General features: G+C 34.0%; 1 protein-coding gene across 1 annotated transcript; it reads left to right on the forward strand.

The window, feature by feature from the left end:
• Positions 1–57: 57 nt before the first annotated feature.
• On the forward strand, positions 58–26109 carry LOC115442989 (UPF0183 protein CG7083). The gene is made up of 11 exons (XM_037441415.1): positions 58–626; positions 7931–8013; positions 8842–8969; positions 12350–12509; positions 12809–12904; positions 14689–14839; positions 15157–15365; positions 15687–15811; positions 16259–16448; positions 17543–17638; positions 18114–26109. The coding sequence occupies exons 1-10, from the start codon at positions 563–565 to the stop codon at positions 17627–17629; spliced, it is 1293 nt and encodes a 430-aa protein (XP_037297312.1). The 5' UTR covers positions 58–562; the 3' UTR covers positions 17630–17638; positions 18114–26109.

A 26109-nucleotide genomic window follows, 5' to 3' on the forward strand; every position in this document is an offset into this window, starting at 1 on the left:
CTACAACATTGTTTTGCATGACGGTTGGTACGCATGCGTCATTCAATTTATACAGGGCTGTAGTTGTAGTATCGTGTCTAAACAGGGCTTTCAACCTTCACATTGTTTAACATCAAAAATTGGAGAGTTCGTGCTCGGCATACAATATTGAATTAGTGTTTCTATTAAATCGTTGAAATAAAAAAAAGCAAAAAAAGTCTGATTAGGAATTAATTGGTCATAGTTTTTAAAGCATCGATTATTCAATTTATACGATATAAAAATAATGATAGGCATAAATTATATCTAAGCCTAAAGGATTAGGAACGACCTTCAAGATAAATATCTATTAGCATGATCATGTGTTATCTGACGTAGATGATATAAAAACCTATCAGAGTACGTCCCTGGCAAAATACAATCAGCTGTTTGTAATGACAGTTCCTCTGACAAATACAAAATGGTTGAAAACTAAAGTTGGCAAACAAAGAAAAGGCAGCGTAATATCGTATTTTAACATTTAAAAAACGTTTTTTTAAGTGAAAGTTGTATAGTTTAGTTTGTGTTTAGTGTTTTGTGCAAGATGTTGGATTTGGAAATCGTCCCTGAACGGTCCCTGGGCTGCGACACCTGGGAATTCGTTTTAGGTGAGATTCACTATGTTTATTTGTTACGTCAAGAATTTGCGCTTTATTTGTGGTGTTCAGTCTTACGCAATGGTGTTTTTGCGAACTGTACGCGACCGTGCGTAAATTAATATGTTACATGAATAATTTACCACATCAGTTTAATTCGGACATTGATTTTTTTTCAAGCGAAATGTCACTGGCTGCCTTTGTTTCATCTGTGCGCTTGTTTATTTTTTTTATTGCTAATCTTGACCGTGAAATTAGCGGGTTGTGATGTTTTCGTGTTTTGTTGATTTACGTCAGATTTCCTCAACAGTATATTAATAGGGCTTCCATAGAAGTTGTAAACAAATGGCCTTTTGTTTATAATCATGTCATGACACAAATGGTGTTTTTTTTTGTGTGTGACGCAAAGGTCAACTTGGAACATAATTACTCATTGTCTAAAAAATGCGATTTTTACAAACAAAATATATAAGTATAGATAAAATTAAGATAATAATGAAATTAAAAGACAATATAATAAAAATATATTTTATCCATGTACTTATCAAATTAAAAAAGAACAAGGAAATCTGAAATTATAATAACAATAATTTTTTATTAATAACAACAAAGAAACACAAGTTGTTAAACTCCAGTAGGTACAACTAGGCAAACTTATATTTACATTTGTTGAAACACTTGTAGAGATTAAAATGTTTGTCATAAAAAATATATCAACTGAATTGTTAAGTTTGTTTTGTCTGATTGTCTTATCAGCCACTGACTGTTATTTGTGTATCTCAAATGTTGCATCATTAAAATGTTTTTTGTTAGATAATTTTAAGTACAGATTATAAAATTACATTTGTTAATTATTACATAATAATAAATGGACAAGGAATTATGTGTCATAAGTCAAGCGTAAGCCTTTGCACAAATTGTGCAATAAGTCAAAAAATCATTCAGAAAAAAAGGAGTGCACAAAAACTATAAAATATAGTTTATTAAATAGCTTAATACATATTGTTCTTATGAGGATTTAAATTACACATGTGTGATAAATATAAAATAATTGCAGCTAACATGCATTATCTCAAGATAGATCTAACACAAGATTTAACAGTTGCACTTCAGAATAATTATTATTGATATGTTTATTCTAGTACTAGTTCTTAACTATGCAAGCGTTAGGTTTCAGTCATCAGAAAGAAAATATATGTAGGATAAAGTACAACACAAATAAATTGAAAATCTCTTTTGTATGTATAAAGTTGGAAATTTTTATCACTTTTATGTTCAGTCTGGTTATAATTTATTTGATGGATTTTTATCTGACAATGTGTATTGTGTTGTGTAAGACTGCAATAGATGGGAAGCATCATGTTGTGTTGTAACATATTTATCTAGATTGTAAACTCTACAACCCAATTCAGAAGTTGAACAATTCTTGTTAGTTTATATCTATTTACACTTATAACTTTATTACATAAGATTAAAGAACATAGATTTTATACTATAGTTCAATTTACATCTCTGCCTACCTGTAGGAATCAGATTTGTAATTAATAAAACAACATACCAAACATAAATCATTATGAATATTTTCTAAAAATCAAACCTGGTCATATTAATTCTCAGTTGATGAGAGCACTAATTGTCCTTCAACGGTTTGAGGTTATCTGTAAAACTATTAATTAGTAGGTACAAACAGGAAATATGTGCATATTTATATATAGTTCAGCTATAAGGGCTTGTTGTTAAGTGGTTATAGAACATATAGTATCTTTTCCACATACTGTTTTGTCAGGGAGTACTATCATGATGTCTTATGGTAGGCAAAGATTAGATATTGAAATAAAACTATTATTCGGGATTTTATCACAGTTTATATATTATAATTTTCTTCTGAGGCTTCAATGACTTTCGGCTTCCCCTCCTTGACCATAAATGCTGTAAAGTCAGGAGAAAATGAATACGGAACATATTTTTATCTCAGGAATTGAAATGTCTAGAATCGACAAGCAGCAGTATAGACTGGAGGCAATGATGTGTTCATTTTTAAATTAATATATTTATTTTGATTTTTGTTTATCTAACAGCCTTTTTTTATTGTGTACCTATGCAGTAGGTATGCATGTCTAAGTGTGTCATATTTTTTTTTCTTTTCTTCTTTCTATGCTCGTAGAGTCGACACTGAAGTTTATCATTTAAACGGCGCAAATTTTCATATAAAGTAAGCAGAGAAGTCTTAATTTACCCAATTAATATTTCAAGAAGTATTACACCATTAATTTGTGAAGAAGTTATCGCTGGCACGTGATTTGATTCAGAAGTTTTGACGCCTAGCGATACGTGGTTGCGAAACTCGTTCAAAAAATCTAATTACTCGAACTGGAGGGAAGTGGCGGTTCTTTTATATAAAAAAAACACTAGATATTTAATTCACGCCTTTATCTCCGAAGGGGTAAGCAGAGGTACAACCAAGATACCCAGTTTTCGCGTTGTACCGTCTCATGATACGATACAGGGTGAGCACTATTGGCATGTCGGGGAATTCAGAGTCTAGGCGATGCGTTTTTTCATTGCAAATATTTCGCATTAGGTTTAGTTAGGGGAATTGTTAAGGTTAAAGCGTGTGAAAAGGCTAACAGCCGATTGCAATAAACGATATGCATCGCTATCTCCGAGTCAATCGCGAAAATAGACCAATCAGAGTGGAGATTTTTTAACATGCTTACAGATGACTTGTTTTAATTCGTTTATTTTTGGATTAATTTTAAGATGAGATTGGGATTCTTTATTGATTTCGACAGTTAAAAATGAGTGATTGCGTTTCGATTCTCGCATTGAAAATATAATGTTATACCAAATTTACAATGTCCATCGATATATGTATTGCACGTTGTAATAATTTAGCGATGAAATACTTCTTGTTTGTATACGTAGATTCCACTACATCAGCTATCTTATCCAGGCATAATAAAAGTAACAAAAATCCTGCATTTACCACTAAAATAGTAAAACGTATAATTATAAATACTCTTCGGCTTACGTATCATTATAAAAAATATTCCTACATATAAAAAAGTACAAATTAAACATAAGGTATTATGTAAACTAAGTTTTTATAGTTCAAACGCGGTAATATCTATTACTACTGATATATTTCTGAATATTATTTTTCACTAATAAAAGACTATTGTATCCGTGAATTCTTCGGTAAAATTTTATACCAGAAACTGTGTATGCGCACACGAAGCCGTCGTTAATAAACCATTTGAAAATATCGAAACGTTGCGTAAAACAAACGGACCAACAAATACACTATTAGTAGCACAATCGCGTGCATAAGTAGAGTATAAAAATATCTTTTTATTGTGTATCTATGCGAAATGCCTTGCACGTAGGTATAATGAGTAATATTAAATATGTACAAGACCCATTGTCCCCTTTATGCACTATAGCGCGATTGTCCGAGCTGGTGTAGTTGATAAACTGGAAGCGTACGGTGTCGTTGTTTATATTTGTATTATTTTATTGGATTAATGTCAACTTCCTGTACAAGGACTTCTGCTATTTATGAATAGATTTTTCGGGTCATTGATCTTTCTATTCACGCACAGATTCAGGATTCGAATACACATTAAAACTGCAATTATACCCCTAGTTTTGAATTTTGGTCAAGGAGCCCTAAACCTCAAATCTAAAAAAAAATTATCACTTCGTAGTTGCGAAAGGTGAAATTTTCCGAAAGTGAAGCCGATACAAAATATAAGTACTAATACTAATTATAATTAGATTTTAGCCTACTATGCTATAAATATTAATTATTTATTTATTAAAAATAAAATCAATTTTAATAGTTTGCTTACATATATTAAAAAAGTGAAGCCGGCAGGAATTGTGTTATATGGACCCTTCATCACTGTCACATAGATTAACAATAACAAATAAGGTCCTAAACATATAATAAAATAATTTTAAGTATCAAATTGTATCTAATCACATTCTAGTCAAAACTGATATATTTGTCTGTTCTTTGAGTGGATTCACAAAGATAGCGGCAATGACAATTTCATATAAATTGTGAGGATTGTAAGACAAAATACTGTTTATTTGTATTGTGTTATACTACTGCATTAGGTTATCCTGTAATAGTAATAGAGGAAAATAAATATAAGTACACAGAATTGAAGGCAAACAAATAGGTAAATGGTAAATGCATTCTTGTTTAGAGGTACCGTGTTTCACCTCGCGCCAAGGTCCGCGGGCACCAATACCTACGCATTTTGAATAATTTAAAGCAAGATCTATCTGAGAATGGCCCGACATTTTTATAGCATAGGTAAACGATTAAACTGGTCACTTGATATCAATCTCTGCTGCCGTAAACATAACGTCCAGGATAGTGCGTCGCCCTTCTTACGGCGGATTTCAAAAAACGAAAGCTTCGATCGGACTCGAGAATGAACCAATCAAAATTAGCCATTTGTAAGTATGTCAAAACGCTCTATTCTGATTGGTCTATTGTTGTGATCGATAGAAAAAAGCGATATGAACATACATACATAAAGAGTAGAAACACCATCCAACACCTTGAATTACAAAGTGTTGTTGGATATTCCACTGCGCTCGCCATCCTGAGACATGAGATGTTAAGTCTTATTATGTCCAGTAGTTACACTGGTTAATGGTAAAAGGGAGTTTTTGCACCATATGATGATGTAGATCTGGTTTTGTGTTGTGTTTTATAGTTCATTCATCATTAATTTAAAATGTCTACGTTTGGCTTCTAGAAGTTATGACACCCCTATATTTGAGTGACGAAGGCTCAACAAACTATTTTGTTAGCGGCTTTTCTCTCCTTACAAATTATATATTTGTAAAAATACCAATATTATGTATGTTATTAAAAATATGCAATAAAAAATTATTTTTGTCCCTACTTTATTTGAAAACAAAATATTTATTTTATTACGTATTTTAAATACGTCGTAGTGATGTCGCATAAACAATACACGTGTATGTTATTGTTGTAATCGAAATTTTAATTGTTGTAAACAATAGTTCGCGGAAACGAAATTTTCACAAACACGAGTTTCAAACGACCTTGATCATTATCAGCGTAAACAAGATGTGCGCCTTTCGCGTGCGGTTTTCGTCGTTGTAATAGGGTTGTCACTCGAAATATAAAAGTAAAGTGTAACATACAGCCAAAATTATTAGCTATTATTACGGTTATCTGAATGAATAGATAGTTAAATCTCATGAAGTAAATTTGAAATAAAATAACTGCTGACACATTTTATTGAATTATACGTTACAATACGTGTTAGGACTTCCTTTTTTGTTAGTTAAAACAGCATAGTATTTGGAATTTTATTTTTTCGCTTGTGAATAAAATATAAGCATATAATAATATTTTTCACATTAATTCTATCCGTACAGTATACACCACAACTGCCCTTTCTTTTTCTTTTTTAAATGTCCATGCCATATGGTTGTCTGTAAGATATTTCATCGAGTGGTAAGATCGCCAACTGTACTCTATTAATTATAAATGGATATACTATGTATTATTTTTCTTTTGTACATGTGTAAAATAAATAATAAAATAATATTTGGCTTGTTTATATATAATATAAAATTAATAATATTTAGGTTAATGTCGCGAATAACACCTAGTATTCGATAAAAAAAACAAATACTATTGAAATTTCGTTCTAATATAGTCAGTTTTGGAGAATTATTTCTTATTCTTAAAGAAGGTTACATAGACTTCGCCAGCCCTTTCCTAATACTTTGACGTGTTATGTTTATCAGTATCTACGAGATAGTGAAGATTGTTTAAAAATAATTTTATCGTCATCGCACCACGTTACGGCAGATACTGACGTCGCGCCGTTGCCAAACTTCAGTTTATTATTATATTTAACAAACAAGATACAGGTAAACTACGTTTTAAAAATGTCGATTGTGAATTAATAGCAATATTTATTCGTTTTTTTTTACATAAAAAATACATGTCAGATTATGATGTTAACTGTGTTTTCTTTATTACTAAAAAAATAATAACAGCACCCCAAATCCAATCAAATCCTCCTTAAAATTGTTGAATCAAAAATGTAATTAGTAAACATAATGCCTACAATATCCTTTGCGTAGGTACACAATAGTACTGTATGTTATTCGGTGGTAATTATTGTCTATATTATATCGGTGATTAACATAATATAATGCGTAATTTAAGTATAAATTGCGCATTACAGAGCGCAGAGCAAGAATGAAGCAAACCTAGTTAAATAAATACTATTTTCAAAATGCGTCTAAATCCACTTAAGTGGCAGCCCTAATATTTATGTATTTACTGAACTTTTAACGCTTCTAATTGATTTGCCAATAATAATATATTTAATATTTTATGTAGAAAAGTTCATGCTATAAACTGAATAAAATGAATATAAACAAACAAGGATGTAGGAAAACGTAAGGAATTCTTCAAGTCTATGAAGTCAAGGAAGGGTAATAAGTCATTGACCGATAAAGCAACGCCATCTCTTATTGACGGAACGCAACTCAAGTATAATTGCGTGCAAATATAAAAAGTACTGTATTCTGAAAAGTGCGTAATGAGGCCACAACTGACATTTTTGGATGCCAAGCCAATGTTCTCAGATTGCTGAGGCTGTCTGCCAATCTATATTATACATTATACCCGTGTATCAAAATACAAACATTCTTTTTGCAACCTCTAACTTTAGTTTAGATCAGGGTTGGCCAACTTGGTAAGACCCAAGATCTACTTTTCACTGATGATGCTCTGTCATGATGATACTCTACCAAGCTACATACATCTTGGAATCTTAAATGAAACAACATAGTTCAATACACAGTTTATTATTGTTTTGATTCAAAAATGATACAAGACGATGCGTGCAGCAGTTAGTGATTAGGTATGTTGCGAAGTCTGTTCTACGTATTGATATTTTTGTCTTGCCACGATCGACTGGAATTGTTGTTGCGATCGACCGGTTGGCAACCCTGGTTTAGATTAATAACAGGAGAGTCTGTCCAGCGGAGGGACAACGAGGCAATAATAACAAAGAAACCTATTTTTTTTTGTTTTGATAATGTACTATAAATAAGGATTTATGCGTTTCAAAATGCTTTGAAGCTAAAAAATTTGTTTGGTTGAACGCGTAAATCTCAGGAACTACTTAAATGAATATGATTTATTTAGTGTGTTGTTTATACTATAGGCTATATTTTATCCCGGAAAAACATTCAAACGGGCCGAGCTGCAGGCAAAATATGTAACAAATATTTATTGGTTTCAGGGATGCATTTCTCCCAATCAGTAGCCATCATCCAGAGTCAAGTGGGTACAATACGAGGAGTACAAGTACTATATAGTGATCAGGTAATATACATATAACTATATCTAATATGCCCCAGTCACATGGCATGTCAAATATATGTCGATACCATAGATGAACACTACACTAAATCGATTTTTGGCTAATTTCCGTTAGAAAGCAAAACTATTATTACTTTTTATAAGTCTACAAAATCCCTTTTTTTTGGTATAAAATGATGAATTCTTGAATTACACAAAACGCTCATTAAGAAATCTCTATTATAAAATTTATCTTATTTTTCACTTTAAACGTCTCTCCTATAAAGTTGCGATTTTCACGTTAGAGTAGTGTTAATTGCCTTAATAGTTGTGTCAGTGGTGAAATGTGAAATTGTCTTAAAGGGAACACAACATATAGGTACTGATATGCATGAATGCTGTCTTCAAATCGTTCTAATAATTAGATTCTACCTAAAGGAAAGCCGGTAGGAATCGAGTTATAAGGACCCTTCGCCATTGATATGTGTTTCAACGGCAGATCCAGCTTTTAAGTCAGCGGGGCCATATAATTGAAGTCTTAAAACAGACTCAAATCGATTACTATAATAAATCAAAGTACAAAATCAATAGTATGTTATTGTTATAATTTTAATCAAATAACGAAATCTAATTTCCTCTCAATATAACTAATAGCATGTAGTATTATACGTGTCATTCGCATGTATTTGATATCATATACATTTTTTTTATGAAATGTATTAATGAGAGTCATTAAAACCAATGACACCCCGTATGATTACCCCCCCCCCCCTGCGTACTATTTTTTTTTGTTTTTCAGAATGTATGATTACCCCCCTGCGGACTATATTTTTTTTGTTTTTTTTTTTTCAGAATCCGCTGTCTGTAGACCTAGTTATAAACATGCCACAGGACGGCATCCGGTTGATATTCGACCCGGTGGCGCAGCGGCTCAAGATTATAGAGATTTACAATATGAAATTAGTTAAACTTAGGTATAGGTGAGTACAATTTTATATTCTTTGTCGGTTCGTTTTACCTTACAATAAACTATTACATGTACAGTCAGCTAGAAAAGTAGTTGAAAAACTTTAAAACGCTTCTAGGTATTATTAATGGAAATATTCTTATTTCTTTATCTACAATAAAAACTCAATCTCAAAAATTTTTTTGACTAAAGAAAAACGATTCAAAATTTTGAACTTGTGCAACTACTTTTCTTGCTGATAGTACGTTGAGTTTGGTTTAGTTAGGACGTAATTCATTTCGCTGGCTCACTATTACATGGTCATATGTAAATTTTTACTGAAAATAAAACATAGAAAAATTTGATTTATATTTCAATTTGTGCAAGAAATATGACAGAGTCCTGTAGTAATGAGTCAGCGATTAGACATCATTCAACAGAATATAATCAAAGCTAGAATAGAAAAACATTTATTTGCCGGATGTAGATATAGCCTCATAAATATACTCATCTATACTAATATATAAAGCTGAAGAGTTTGTTTGAACGCGCTAATCTAAAAAATCACTGAACAGATTTTGATTTTTTTTCACTGATAGTAAACTACATTACTTCAGAGTGCTATAGGCGTATAACCGTTAACGTATATTCTATAGACACAAACGTCCATATAGACCAGTGGTTCTCAAACTTTTTAAATGACGGAACCCTTTTGGGAAGCAAAATACTTGATGGAACCCTACAATAAAAACAATTGTTTTTATAAGTGTATTTTTATTAATCAGCATAATAAAAGTACAATGTAACAGTTACTAATTATTATTGAGAGAGGTGTTTTGATTTTTTTTTCTAAATTCTTGCGGAACCCCGATAGAGGTATCACGGAACCCTAGGGTTCCGCGGAACACACTTAGAGTATAGCTGATATAGACTATTTATTCAAAATCTTAACTAAAATGGCAATCAAAACGTCACTGTTATATTATTGACCTATTTATTCACTTGAACAACAAATAATTTTACTTATTTGACTAATATTTTTTATTCAAATCTAGATTTATATTTAGACTCGAGTTCTTATATCATGAGCGCCACTCCGTACACAACCATAAGCTGTCAATATTGACCATACTAAAGTCAGTTTGAATGGAATGCAGTTCAATGCAGTTGGACACAGTGAATGTTCGGAACGCCAAATATATTACGTAGTATATATGAAAGCAGCAATAGTCTAGTTGGTTGTGGAACGGACTGCCGAAACGAATGTCCGCAGGTTCAAATTCCAAGGGCACACAATTTTGATTTTTCTAAAAAATTATATGCGTATTCTTTATGAATTATCGCTTGCTTTAACGGTGAAGGAAAACATCGTGAGGAAACCTGCATACCTGAGAAATTTTCTATAGGAATTTTCGAGGGTGTGTGAAGTCTACTAATCCGCACTAGGCCAGCGTGGTGGACTAAGGCCTAATCCCTCTCAGTAGTAGAGGAGGCCCGTGCCCAACAATGGAACAGTATATATAATACAGGGCTGATATTATATTATTATATATCTATCGATGCTTCGAACCTGAAAAATATAAAACAGGGCTTGTTACCCGGAAAAACTGTTCCACGCGGGCAAAGACGCGAGCAAAAACTACTTATAGTTACTAATAAAATTCCATACTTAGTCACCGCGTGACGACTGACGATCGAACTCGACCTAACGACATTATAATGCCACTGTCTTGGGTATAATTATTACACGTTCGATTGGTTACGTAAGTATATATTAATTGTGTTGTATGTACCTACCGCTTAGCGATATCGTTTTTGCTGCTAGGATATATTTTATATCGGCCCGGATAGCGACCACAGTACACAAGGTGTTAAAACCCGCCATAGTGGCCCGAAGTGGGTCGCGTTCCGGGAACAGCCCGTGTATATTCGGTTCTAACAGGCCGGCATAATTGTGTCGATTGTAGAGGGGTTATCAACTTCTCGTCTTTTGTAATCTATTGGATTTCACTCTACTTACCATCAGATGCAGTGGGGTCACTAAGCTATGATCGTATAAAAAAAGATGGTTGCATGGACTGGTTTTATCTGAAGTGGATTGATTTGTTTGCGGTACTTTTCGCATAAATCTGGGGTGAGAGGTAGCCTATATTACTGTCCTTATTAGTTATAGCCTTCCTCGATAAATGCGTTCTCCAACACTAAAAGAATTTTTCATTTCGAACCAGTATTTTCTGATATTAGCGCGTTCAAAAAAACAAAGTCTTCAGCCTTATATAATAGTATTAGTAGTTCTATATCCTACATCTAGTAGTATTAACATTCTGTATTACTGTATATCTGTGGCCGCCGATTACTATTTAGCATCGACACTTTACCGTCGTATATTTTTAGTTTACCCACTCAGTCTTTATATACATAATCATAATTTATTGTATTACTCTTTTTTAAATTCTGTACGCTCGTAATTAGCCATGATTTTGTATTATTAATAGGTTTCTCAGCAAATGAATTTATGTAATTCTTTATGAGGAAATAAAAGATCTTGAAACTAAAAAATATAATCCGTAAGAAGCATTAAAATCAGTGCCGCCACTTTGGAAGTTTTTGAACAATCATGTCGATAGAAAGATGAAAAAAATGCGTTTTTTGTAACGTAGGTACCAAACCGTGTGAGTTTAAAAAGCCTTTTAATGAATTCACATACAGACTTTCATTTTATTTGTATAAATAATACTTGTTTCGACCTTTTCTGTCGTATAAAAGGCTTGCACAGAACATGTTTTATAAAAAAAAGTTAAAGTCGTTAAACGAAACAGTGCTTTATATTTTATTTTTACTTGAACAAAGAGGACAGATCTTGATCGGCTGTTGTTAAGCGACGGTCTATAAATAGTACAAATCCTTAGATCCGAAAAAAGGTACAAAGGAGTAGATGAAGTAACAAAGTTCATCAAAGAAAGGATGAACAATTATTTGAAAGTTAAAAATTTACATGAGATAAACGCCCAATCCAGTCGATAATCACATTTTGATATTGAATATTATCGCAATCATCTATGTTATCAGTCTTTAGGAGCTGCTGGATATAGACCTTCTCTAAAGGTTTCCAGACTGACCTGTCAAAATCGGCCTGTATCCAGGAACTTCCTACAAGTGTTTTTTTCCAATAAAAATATTTCTCATTTTTTCAGTCTAATAATAAAATCTTACTCTTCATAGCCTTAGGAACCACCGGACCAAGCCTAATGAAATATCGATTAGTACATATGTCTCATAATGCCTAAAAATTATGCAAGCAATAATGTCCTTCATTGCTTGCACAATGTTAATTGGCGATAGAAATAGACATTACTATTGTACCTCAGGTATTTTAAAGACGTACCAACACTAAATTCCATTTTTTATCCCCAGCGGCATGTGCTTCAACAGTCCGGAGATAACGCCATCTATCGAGCAGGTGGAGCACTGTTTCGGCGCGACGCACCCCGGCCTGTACGACTCGCAGCGGCATCTGTTCGCGCTCAACTTCAGGGGGCTCTCGTTTTATTTCCCTGTTGATAGCAAATTTGAGGTGAGGTGAAGCTGTTCTTTTTTATGGGGGGGGGGGGGGCGGTTATGGCGTGGTTATTAATACTATGAAAAGGTCTAAGGTTGTAATTATTTACAATTAATTTGGAGTTAGGTTAAAATTACTTTTGCCACTTTATACAGTGATATTTATTTCAGACATATTTTTGATGATAAAAAAAGTGGGCATACTAGAAAATTCCAACACAATTTGGTGACACGCAAAAATACTTTTATTATAACGCCATCTAACGGCATATGGTGGAATTACTTATTTAAAACATGATTGTGTTATTATTCCAGCCGGGGTATGCGCACGGCCTCGGCTCGCTACAGTTCCCGAACGGCGGCTCGCCCGTCGTCTCGCGAACAACCATTTACTATGGATCTCAACATCAGGTAAAGGCGTTTCTGGTAATACATTATTTGAAACTTGTCGAAATAAATAATTAAAAACAAAACCTATTACGACTTTATTCCCGGGACTAGGCAGGAGTACAACCAGGCAATGAACATTTCGTCATACGTGTTCCATCCCGTGATGTGATAGGGACGAACCTATCGTCATATCGGGCACTAACTCTAAACTAGGTTTGATGCTGAGCAGAAAGTCCCAATATCACCTTACCGGACCCGAAATTTTAACCTCAGACCTCAGAGCGGTGTCGTACCTTACGTGCAATATAACAACGTCACCGAGGCAGTCATATATATTTTATAGCTTTATTGTACATCAAAAGACAAAAACACTGTGCTTAACATTAAAAACAATAAAAGCAGAAAGGAGGTACATTGGCGGTCTTATCGCTCGAGATAATCTCTTAAATAAACACAAACCGCCTTATTACAAAACGAAGACTAACTATAGTACCGGGTTTAGTACCAGGTTTAAACTATGGACTAAGAAAAATGGTATTACAAAACCGAGTTTATCGTTAGTCCGAGTACTATCTGTGGTACTAAAGTTAAACCGCCGTGACCCCTAGTTTAACTCCAGTACTAACCTCGAAACATCAAATTTCAAAGTAGATAATTTTGTTTAGAGAACCAAATATAAACTAAAATAGAAAAAAATGGAAATAAATTTGATTGATTTAATGGATTTAGAAGATTTAAAAATTTTAGGAACAAATCTGCGGTTCAATGGACCCCGTAGTTTTCGTTAGTTAATGAGTCGTTTAGTCTTACAAATATAGGTACATTTTACATAAGTCATGGTAACTAAATATTCATTACAAAAACAGCAAAATTTACTCACTTATTTGTTATTTTTTTTCATTCTTTCCATCTTAACATATTGGTACTCGTCTTGGTTGATTTATTATCTAATATGTAAACCGACTTGGAAATAAGTTAATGTAGTATTTCTTGGATTAAGAAGGAAATTTGTACTAATTGAATAACATTTTAATTTATTACATTGCTCATAACCAAGATGATTGCTTTTAACTAACCTTTTCTTCAAAAGTCCAATATTCGCCTCGTTTGTTTTGATTTATTGCTCCATTTTTATTGATATAACTAAAATATAAGTAACGTACGTGATTCCACAACAAAAACAATTACACTTGTGATGCTGTTGCCGTGCCTAAATTGTTTTAAAAGAACAACGTTTCTTTATGTTACTTGAAGTGTTATTAATCAAAATCATAAATAAACCGAAATATAAACATTTTGATAATGTTCAAATATGCACGCCGCACACTTCATTCCATTGTACGCTAGCTTAACAAGTCAACAGTGAATTAAAACAAAACCAAGCCTTTTTAAAATATTCAGCTTTAAGATATATTTAAATAGCAAAATAGTATATATTTAGCATCATCATCATTATCTAAATCACATTTTATTAAACATTTTGCCCTTCGTTTTATACATACTTGTGTTAAAAGGAACGGTGCGTCAAACGCGGAGTGAATGAATCAATGGAGTACGGTAATTTTTTGCTTATACTTTGTGGATACTAATGAAATCAGGGACTATCTTTGGTACTAGATATGATAGATGGACTATCCTCGGTTGGTCTTGGATTTGTAATAAGAATGAATTTTAGTCCGAGTTCTAACTTTAATACCGTAACAAACCTAGACTTTTTAGTCTTGGTTTAAACCCAGTACTAACCTATCTTTTTGTAATAAGGCGGAAAGAGGATATTTAAAATTGTTTTGTATTATGATCGCCAGCTGGGCAGCAGCTCTTCAGGCGTGGTGTGCGCGGCGCCGCTGCCGGAGCTGCCGCTGTCGTGCTACCGCCACCAGCTGCACCTGCGCCGCTGCGACGTGCTGCGCAGCGCCACCGCCACCGTCGGGCTGCGGCTCCACATGTTCACTGAAGGTGGACACTCTGACATTCAGTTTATTACGAGGATATTAATATGATTAACGACATACCCTTAAATAGTAGCGAAACTTTAGATATCAATTTAAAGCATAATATCATCATTGTCACCCTTTTAAGTCAATTACTGAACATAGACCTTCCCTAAAGATTTCTATACCAATATCAAACATTGCTTGATACTAAATTGCACTCATCTTGAGATATTAGAGTTTGATGTTACTGCTTAGCGACAGAAATAGATATAGTTGTGGTACATACGGAGTCTCACATACAAAAGATCACCTATTAAATTGATAAATGATGTGTTGCAGGCACGTCCCGGGCACTAGAGGCGGTGCCGCTATCGCTAGCGCGAGCGGTGCGGTTCGGCGACAGCTGCCAGGCCGTGGCGCGTGCGCTGGGCGCGCCGGCCCGCCTCTACTACAAGGCGGAGGACAAGATGCGCATCCACCGGCCCACGGCGCGCCGCCGCCCGCCTCCCGCCTCCGACTACCTCTTCAACTACTTCACGCTCGGACTGGTTCGTATATGGGTCATTTTTGACCCGGACAAAATTGACCCAAGGGAGAATTTTTGTATAAAATCGCTATAAATTTGACTCTAGGGAAGAGTGTAGGCTTTATTGGTCTAGCTGGCGAAACCCTGTGTAAGTAAAAAAGGTTGATTCTAGCAGCGAATTAAATTTGTAAGTTCACAAATATTTGTTTAGCGCGTGGGTTTTGTAGGATTTTTTTACCACAATAAATCATTATCATCTTTAAAAAATAAATCTAGACTACAATTTCGAACATTGAATGTTATTTTTATCACAGTCTAATACTCCCCTCCCTGCATATTTCAGGACGTGTTATTTGACGCGCGGACCAACCAAGTGAAGAAGTTCGTTCTGCACACAAACTACCCGGGACACTACAACTTCAACATGTATCACCGCTGCGAGTTCGAACTCGCCGTGCAGCCGGACAAGTGAGTGTGGACTTTAATGTAAAGGATCATGGTGTATATTAAATTGGATAATACTGTACCTTTATTATGTTTGCATTAAAAATACGTTAAACTATGATCGATTAAATCTGTCGTCAGGTGTTGAAAGGACTAATATTAATATCTCGTAATTATGTAATATGCCTTTCTAGTACTCAGCCATAGATTTTTTTAATTTAACGACTATGGGTCAAAAATGACCCACGCATATGACTATATATAATTAACCCGTGAGGTAGCTGAATGTTTGCCGGCAAACATTGATAGCTACGCGTGTGACGGAAAAATAACCTTATTATGTAGTATATATGTAGTATATAAGGTTATAATCCCGTGACACACGCAAATGTCATGTAGCTGTCTTGGCTCGCCGGCGATTCACGAGAGACCAAGAGTTAAGTAAGCTATGAGTGATTCCCAATGTGACAGATGCGAGGCGAACTCGCTGGTGGAGCGCAGCGGGCCGGTGTCCATCACGGCGTACTCCAAGTGGGAGGTGGTGCAGCGCGCGCTGCGCGTGTGCGAGCGGCCCGTCGTGCTCAACCGCGCCTCCTCCACCAACACCACCAACCCCTTCGGCTCCACCTTCTGCTACGGATACCAGGACATGATCTTTGAGGTATGGATAAGATTAAGGGCTTATTTTCCAATCATATAAAATTTATCTATATTTATAAAAATGAATGTCTATTTCCCTCGGTCACGCCATCACGCGTGAACGGCTGGACCGACTTCACTATTTTTTTTGTTGTGTTTGTTATTGTCAGGAGAAGCTTCTTATAAAAGAAAAAAAATTAAGGAAGTTCAGCGGAACATTATAAAATTTAAGAAAACTTAACGAAAATATTAATTTTATATAACTGTCAATTGTTTGAAATAACTATCAGCGATAAATAGAATGCGCGCTGCAAATTCATAGTTAAGACGGGATAACGTCTGTCGGGTCAGTTAGTTACTAATGTAAGGAGTACGCGGAGGTGACCATTCAATGAAACACGGAGTTAAACGACGGTTGTACTTAGAGTGTCCTTAGTCTAGCGCAACTGACCCTTATATTTTACACATACAGGTAAAGTACACCGGTACAGTCCTATACAACCGCTACACTAATATACAATACACCATAATCATATCATAAAAGACAGTTATATGTAGATCAATCCGTCTCACCTCTATATTCAATCAGGCTATAATTGATTTGATGTGTAAATTTTATCTGACGATTGTAAAATAGCCCCAATAAAGATGGTACTTAGAGAATTTATAATAATCTGTAGAATTACTGTATAATCAAAACAAATGGCACATGTAAAATTAACATAAAAGACAATTGATCTTGACAGCTTCCGTAACGCATTAGGCGACAAACAGTCCGCGAAATAAGAAGGCGCGGCTTCGGCGCAGTATCATATCCCATTAGGGAATGTACTGAGTAATTCGTAAACAATTCTTTCGGACTAAGTCGTGATGGGAAAATGACTTTCAGAGTATCTAGATGACGAGAATCTCTTAAAGATTTTGTGTGATTTTACGTAGTTTTGTACATTTCTAATTAGCTTACCCTGTTCTTAGTAATACGTAAACATTTCTTTCGCGTTAAGTCGTGATGAGAAACTGTCTTTCAAAGTATCCAGATAAAGAGATGAAGTTAATGATTACGTGTGATTTTTAGATAGGTTTTTATATTTCTAATTAGCTAATCTTTGTGTTCAGGTGATGTCGAACAACTACATAGCGTCGATAACGCTGTACCAGCCCGAGGGCACCCGGCCCCACTACGCGGTCAACTCCATCGCGTGACAAAGCCAGGTGAGAATCCTACCTTGTAACTATTAAAGTTTTAGCTAAGGATATAGGCCCAATTAAATAAAATTGTACTCATAGTTCTATTTTATTTTTTTCCCTTAAATGCCAGGTATGTTGGCAATATTAATTTAATTGAATTGTACTCATTCATAGCTCTTTTTTTTCCTCTAATGCCAAGTATATTCGCAGTATTGTTGGTTTAATTTTACTGGCATCTTAAATGTCCAAAAATATTGGTAGCCAATTTTTTGTACTTATAGCTTTATTATATTTTTGCCCCTCAAATGGCAGGCATGCTGGCAGTATTGTTGGTTTAATTCGACTGGCATTTAAATGTCCAAAAATATTAGATGCAATTTTTTTTATGAAACTACAATGAAAGCATTATCTGTATCTAAGGAATGTAAATTTAATGAAAAATATAATCCATGTGGCCACTTTTAATACAGACTGATATATATATTTCTAAATCGCACAGGGATCACCGAGCAAAGGCAAATACACGTCTTGAACGCTAAAGTCACCACACAAACCCTACACTCGTGTGGGCCACACACAGACGCTTCGCGTAACTTATCCACCACGCACCTAAGACGAAGCAGTATTCAACCATATGTATGTGATAATAAAAAAATAAACTCTTTAAAAAAAAAGTGAGTGACAGATCTCAGATGGTGTGTTTAAAGTTAATATAACAGTGGACGAAAATAGGAAAAAAAAATATGTTATATAAGTTATATTTTTTTAAGTGAATAATAATGTTAGTCAATTGTGTTCTTTTTAAGTTTTAGCTTATTTTTGTCGTGGGCGGGAGTACTGGTTCTCGTTTATTTGTCAGGGAAGTAATTGTCTTAATGATTGACTAATAACAGTCAAGAAATTAGAGGTAAGGGTGTTGAAATTATAGTTTTATATTCGTTTTGGTTAATATAAGTAATTTTCATGTTGAAATGAAATATTTCGTTGCTATCGGTTGATATAACAATGTGTAATTCGGTGGAATCTAGCAATAAATATAGAGATAATAATATTTTTAAATATTTTTTTTGGTAATTTCTCTGACATTTATACTCGAAACTCTAAGTACTCCCACTACGTAATTTATCATGACCGGAAAAAATTAAAACAAAAGATACTAGATATTGACTGTGCTGTAAATATTTTTGACAATTTGGTGAAAATAATATTAATTCAATGGACAAAATATTACGGAAATCAAATGAAATCGTGTATTTTTTCTATGAGAACAGTGATTTTTCAACTCGAAATTCTATTTAGGGCGTGTGAGCATTAATTTTTGTACCTCGTACACGGCACTGCGATTTTGGTCCGTTATCAAAATGTATGCGATACTTTTAATTATTTAAAAACATGTCAGTTCGACAGAACCAACATGTTTCTGTTTCAAATATTAACACATTATCAGATGACATGGGTCATTTGTCCACCCACAAATCATTCACAAAAGAAAATTATGTGGATATATTGTGGGTCACTGTTTCTGATTAAAATTACTATTTAAATGTAAAATTTTAGTTTAGTAATTGTTTAAAGTAGCTTTTTGTGAAACTGTCCTGGCATAAGCTTATTTGCCAAAGTATTACGTGAAAAAAAATATTTTAAACTTTGATAATGTGCTAATAATTGTGACTATGTTATTTTCATATTAATAATCGCTCAGAATATGCGCAATTTTGTAACTAAATTAGATATAATGTAAAGTGTAAATGGTGTGAGAAGTGGTTTTGGACGTAATCAAACTCTTAAATATATTGTACAAAGCTTGGACAAGAAAGTATGGATACAGCAAACAATATTATGTGACCAATTTTGTCCTTATAAAATACGTAATAATTACGGCCGATCTCAGTAAACGTTCCCAACCCCTAACTTTAGATTAAAATTGAAAGTAAACTAACAAAAAAGTAACCTGCAATCACGTCAAAGAACCTTTATTCTAGTTGGTTTTTTGTCGCTGTCGATTTATTTCGTTTATTAAAATCGGCCGTTAGTTATGACTCGTCTATTTCAAATGAAGTTGATAATGTCTCATTTTATCTCGCGATGTTCACGCAGTCCCTCGTTTGAATTAACTGTGTGAAGTAAAAATCATTCATTCACTCACTCACAGCTCGTTCGCTCGCATTTCGTATGAACGTGAACGAGTAAGTGAGGTAGTACAATGTTGAATACGATTTATTTTTTTCGACCGCGAGGAACCTAAAATTCTTTTTTATGAAAGTTGGTACGTCCAAAATCAACATTGAGCGCTTTTAAAATGCTTAAAATTATAAAAAATAATATTTTCGATATACGAAACGTTTGACGGTAGAAATAATTGTGTGAATGAATTGAAAATGACACTGAAGATTATTTTAGTCACAAAATAGCCTGTTCTTTGGCTTCGTGCTAAGTTTGAGGGCGGAATCTGCTCAATATGGCACTCTTTTTGACAGCATATAATTTAATTGCGTTTTTATAGTCCTTTTGACATTTTTAGAATGATATAATGCTAAGCATAAATAGATTTTCTTTGAAAAAAAAAAACAAAATCAAATATTCGATCGGGAAAATTAGATTTATAATGTAAATATACGGTCCAAAATTGATTACAAGCAAAAGTACATATCAGTGACATCCCAATTTTAACTGTCAAAATTTTAACGAATGACAGCTGTCAAAATGGTCTGCCCATTTTAAGCAGATTATATCACTTTTTATCTTTTTTATTGAAATATCAGACCGCTCGTCTCTGAAAGCTTACAATTTAGTGCCAATGATATATTTTTTGCAAATTGGACCCTATTTATACATGCCCTAAGTCATAATTTTCGGTAGTATTGAGCTTATAAAAATGTTTGTAGGCTACCTAAATAGCAGGCTGGTTGTGATAGAACTGCTGTTAAGGCGATATGACACTTAAGCTTCTATTTTTAAGGATTAATAATGCTTGGTCATTTGAACTGTTTTATGCCTTCAGAATACATGTGTTAATTTATTATGAACCTTATCAAACAGCGGTGGTGTTTATTTTTCGTTGACGGTTGATTGATTGTGGTATTGTCGATAAATTAGATATATATAAATAACAATACATGTTCTACGCCAAGATATAAAACAGTTCAATATTTAGTTTAATATTTGTTTATGCACAATAAGTCACTCGTGTGTATTAAATAATGATGGCACTCGTGCCATACAAGATTAAACAAAAAAAATTGAAAAAATGTGACAAATAATACGAAATAAAAAAAGATTTAAATTAAGTGCAGCGCTGCTGCAGTACCTTGCGTGGGAATATTTTATATCAAATGACTTAGACTGCGGTCAGTATTCCATCTAAGGGGAAGGCACATTGACTTGTCTCCACATAAGGGGAGACATTTTAATTAATCCCAGAATTGATCTGAGAGGCCCCTGGATGAAATTCCCAGATCAGAAATAATTTTGTGTGGGTATTTCTACCATTATTTGCCCAGTATAGAATATCCCAGAGTATGTCAATGGCGAGTATGCAATTATTGCTCTGAGGCCCCTGGATTGAATTCCCAGATCGGAAATCAATTTGTGTGGGTATTTCTACTATTATTTGCCCAGTATGGGATTTCCGAATATGTCTTAAAAAATGTATTGCATTACCTCAGTGATGTAGTTTGCCCATAGAAGAGCCTTAATCAAGATTTGTTGGCGGCCCTTCAGGGCAGTGCGCCGTTTAAGCGAACGCTTAGTCAAGTAGGGGCCAAGAGGAGCCCCTAAAGACTTGGGGGCCCCTTATTTCAACTACAGGTTATGCGTCGGTAATTACACCTCTGCTGAAGCCCTACATTATAATGGAATGGAACCTACCATAGGTTCAAAATAGTTGACAATTCTAGCTTATGAAATCTGGCATTATATAATATTGCTCTTGTTTTATTTGGTTTTAGGAAACGATTGCATTTGGTATGAAACAAATGAATAACACGATAACAGGGCGTCAAATTTGGATCACCTTATAATGATGAGTTGAATTAAAGAAATATGGAAGCAGTACTTTCATTAATATGTTAATAAAATATTTCCACGCAAACGTATCTGGGACACTGTGACGTCGGTAAATTGTATTTTTATGTTAATGAGTTTGACCAAGGACCTGTGGTTATTCGACCACAGAATTAAAACATGCCAGGAGCTAAAATTATGAGCACACCTCATTATTTAATAGTTTATAAAGATAAAAGATTTATTCCAATATATTTTCGCTAATATTTATAGACATTACATAAAAATATCTTCACAAGACCGCAGTTTCGTCCTCGCCGCTTTCCCCGTCCCCCCGACCCTTCTGATAGTTCCGGCCCGCGTGACGAATTGCCAACGGACAACCGTCACTAAAGTAAAAGACATAAGAGTTATCATAACACAAACGTTCCTGTTTATTGGACTGTGAAATATCGAAGTACAAACCAAGAGAATTGCCAAAGGAGAACCGTCGCTATACTAAAAGACATAAGAATCACACACGTCAAAAGTACAAGTAATCACAATTGCCAAAACCAAAACGTCGTTAAAGCAAATGCCATAAGAGGCATCACACTAACGCTGCTAAAATAAAAGCCATTTAGGGACTTTGTGTCGGAATAAAAATCAAATGCGGAATACGGTAATGGTTAGATTGTTAGTTCGCTACGACTACGCGCATCCATAATCGTTGTTGTCTCATCCTCCAGTGACCGTCCTGAGACGAGGTTCGTTACCTGTTAGTGGGTTCCCCCCAGGTCGCTTAATTTTCAAGGGTTGCGAGCGCCTAAAGAGCTCATCTAAAAGTCCGGTGACATGTCTATAATATCAACTTCATTTCGAAGAATTTTATGAAAGAATTTTTAGCATTCCTGGTTGATTCACCCCTCTGTCATTGTAAATTTAATTACTAAAAAATAATTATAACAAGAAAATTTAACTGCCTTCTAAAACCACTCAAAACCAAAAAATAATTTCGCATAACAGGTATATACTGGATATCAATTTTGGAGTCGGTGCCTAATTAAAATTGCTAGTTAAGCTAGATAAATACATTAATTGAAGTCGGTTAAAATACTGAACACTGCGAAACAACATCTGGCCTAAAATACGCTGTAGCATAAATTGGGATTTATAAAATTATTTCTTTGTGGAAGTTTAAAAAGGTTGACAATTCCCATTCAAATATAAAGCCTTGGTTAGAATACGTTACCCCAACTCTAGATACGTACTAAGAATTTTGAATTTAGAATCTTTTTAAGTGTAGTTCAGAATCGAGGTCATAGAGAATTTCTATTTCTTTATTTCCATTAATATAAAAATACACTGTCCGTCACATGTAGTTCCAAATAGTTATTTTTTTTAATTTAGCTTACGTTGCTGGCTGTGGCTTGTAAGTGCCACGGTGACGTCACTTAACTCATAACGTATGTTATTGTAATTGTGTCAGCCTTTAACGTCCTTGGTTTTTATCGATAAGTTTTTATCGATGTCGATAGTTAGAATACTTTTGTTACATTGTATTGTAAAAGTATTGTAATGTGGCTTAACATTCTTGCAAGTTACAACGTTTATGTCAAGAATGCTTCTGGAAATTACTAGCTTCGGCTTTAACTGTTACTTATTATGAATTTTCCTATATTATTTAATTATTAAATTGTATAATGTATATACTCAAGTGTCTCATGTTTAGAGTATATTAGAGACGTGCCGTATAATTTATATCGACATCTATCGCCATCGATAAGAATTGACCATTCGAAATTCGAAAAATACGTTTCTTTTTAACATTGGTGCTACGTAACATATTACATAATGTTTAAGAACGCAACGGAATGATTACATTCATTTCGAAGGCTGACAACCATATAAACACGCTGCATACTCGTATAGCTTATGTCGTATGTGTATTTAGATTCGACATCTACGATTAGTGCGTGGGACACTCGAAACACGTGCGTCAACGCGACGCCATCTTGGATTATAGACAAAAGCATAGACTATTATAAATCTCGTGATTTTTTTAACAAATATTGGTTATTTTTACCTTACGCTGCCATAGGGTTTTTCCTTAAATTTAATACCTTTAAATTACAAGTTTAACATATTTATAATAGTAATTCATGCTTTTGTTTTTAATCCGCTATGAACACGGACAGACACGATATTTTTAAGTAGCAACAATTTAAAGAGGCATAATACAAGAAAACCTTATGATTAATTCTAAATGTTGCCAGTACCACGTTTCTGAAACCTACTAAACGTGTCACATAGTGCAAGCATGGTAGATAATGTGTTTTTGTTAAAAAAATATTTAATACTAAAGCAATAGCGGTCAAATTGAGTTTGTTCTAAGTTCGATCTCGTGGTATTAATGGTCTGGTATTTATGTAAGCGTATGAGATTGTGTGTCAAAATTGTACAGATCTTTGATATGGGAAATTTTTTGTAATATCGCTCGTACAAACAAATTAAATTATTTTTTTATCGGCTAATCGGTGTTATATCATGATTCAATATTGTTGGTTTTGGCGTGGACGCGGTGTTTGAGTAGTGGTGATAAGGGTTTAATTTGTACCTTCCTCCATCTGAATGGTATGTGTAATGGTCACTATTATCTTGTAATATATTATAATTTATCGCCTCGTTTGCTACGCACAACGTTTTCACTCCTCGCCATTCAACAACACAATGTTCTGTCTATCCATGGTTTGGCGTTGTGTATAGTTCGAGACGACAGACGGAAATAATTATAAATATATCCATACACTACAGTATGCATGAAGTTAAAGAAAATAATGGAGGCTATACAGTAACTTTTTTTTTAAACTGCACGGAATAGTGACCCACTGCATCTGATGGTAAGTGGAGTGGGCTCCAATAGAATGTCGACTGACGAGAGATGATTAACCACTCGACACTCGACACAATTATGCTTGTTGGAATTGGATATACGCAGGCTGATGCCGGAACGCGACACACTTACCTGGGTCACAATGGAGGACTTTAATACCTCGTGTACGGTTTTCGCTATCTGGGCGGATATAAAATTCTACCACCAACAAAACTAAAGAAAATACTAATTATTAGTATTTTCTCGAGAGCAATAAAATCAAAGAAATTTTATGAGTAACAGATGAACGTCCGAGTAGGGATTATTTAAGTTCAAATATTTGTCGTTCACATAAGTGTTTACATGTTGGCCTCTTTTAGTTTAAACTTCTTACCCTCACGTTTTATCGATGATTGTCAATTTCAAGTAGTTCGTTTTATTTCAAGTACTCTTTAATGTAACTCTTGATATTTACTGTTGGTAGGTCTCTCATATGTGAGAATCCGCCTGGGTAGTTATCATCGCAATGTCTATTTCTGCCACCAAGCAACAGTGTGTAGTCACTGTTGTGTTCCGGTTTGAAGGATATTGTAGCCAGTGTAACTACTGGACATAATGGGAGTTAACATCTCACGTTTCAGGATGACGAGCGCAGAAGAATACCAAACAATACTTTGAAATTCAAGGTGTTTCTACTGTTTATGGGCGGTCGTATCGCTTACCATCAGGCGAACAAAGCAAAAAAAATACCTACCTAGGAAGTGTCCATATCTTTACCATTGTATAAGTTATAGAATACTTATTGCCGTGTTCCCGCCAAAACCTGTCTAAACACTGTAATTTTATTCTAAATGTAAAGTGTGTTCTCGTCTTTAAGATAATAGAGTAGCGAACTACAGGTAAATAAAATCATATTTGAAATAATTGCATTTGTATAGAAACATTTGAAAAAAAATGTGATGGGTTTAGCTTCAAATTGTAATCAAAGTCAATGGTCTTCAACACTTTCAAGTGGTTTGACAACAATATATTTAATTAATACAATTTTGTAAATCATTGTAAACCATTGACTTATCAAAACAAGCTGTGATTAAATAATAATTAAAAACAGTATTAATGTAATTTTGCTTTGGAGTTGCCAGACTAAAAATTGAAGCTGAACTTAGTACATTTGTAGATAGTACATGAGAAGACAACGATTACAAAAACTGTAAATAATTACGTTTGGGCATTACCGAAGCTGTTTGTTTGTAATAAGTAAGCACAAATGTGCTTGGTTAGTGTGATTCGAGCTTACTGCGCTTGTGAAGTTTTTATAACAGGTGGACCATAGAGTATTATTTGTTGGATAAAATCAAAGACGAAGTTTTTTTATTGTAGTACAAACTCGGAAAAGGGGACGAAAATAAAGTCGGATGTAATTAAGAAAAAAAACTTTATAATGTTATGGAATCACAATACATTATGTATAATTTATCAAAATCATTGTAAACTATTTATCCTATGTTATAACTATTTAATTGTGTAAGTAAAAGTTATCAGATCGCTGTGTCTTTTATGTGAAAGGAAATAAAACAGAATTTCAATTGAATATGCAATTTCTAAAAGGGTACATGTCTGAAAATGTTAATAGTTCAGAAAA

Source organism: Manduca sexta, chromosome 4, assembly GCF_014839805.1.
Source record: "Manduca sexta isolate Smith_Timp_Sample1 chromosome 4, JHU_Msex_v1.0, whole genome shotgun sequence".
Classification (NCBI taxonomy): domain Eukaryota; kingdom Metazoa; phylum Arthropoda; class Insecta; order Lepidoptera; family Sphingidae; genus Manduca; species Manduca sexta.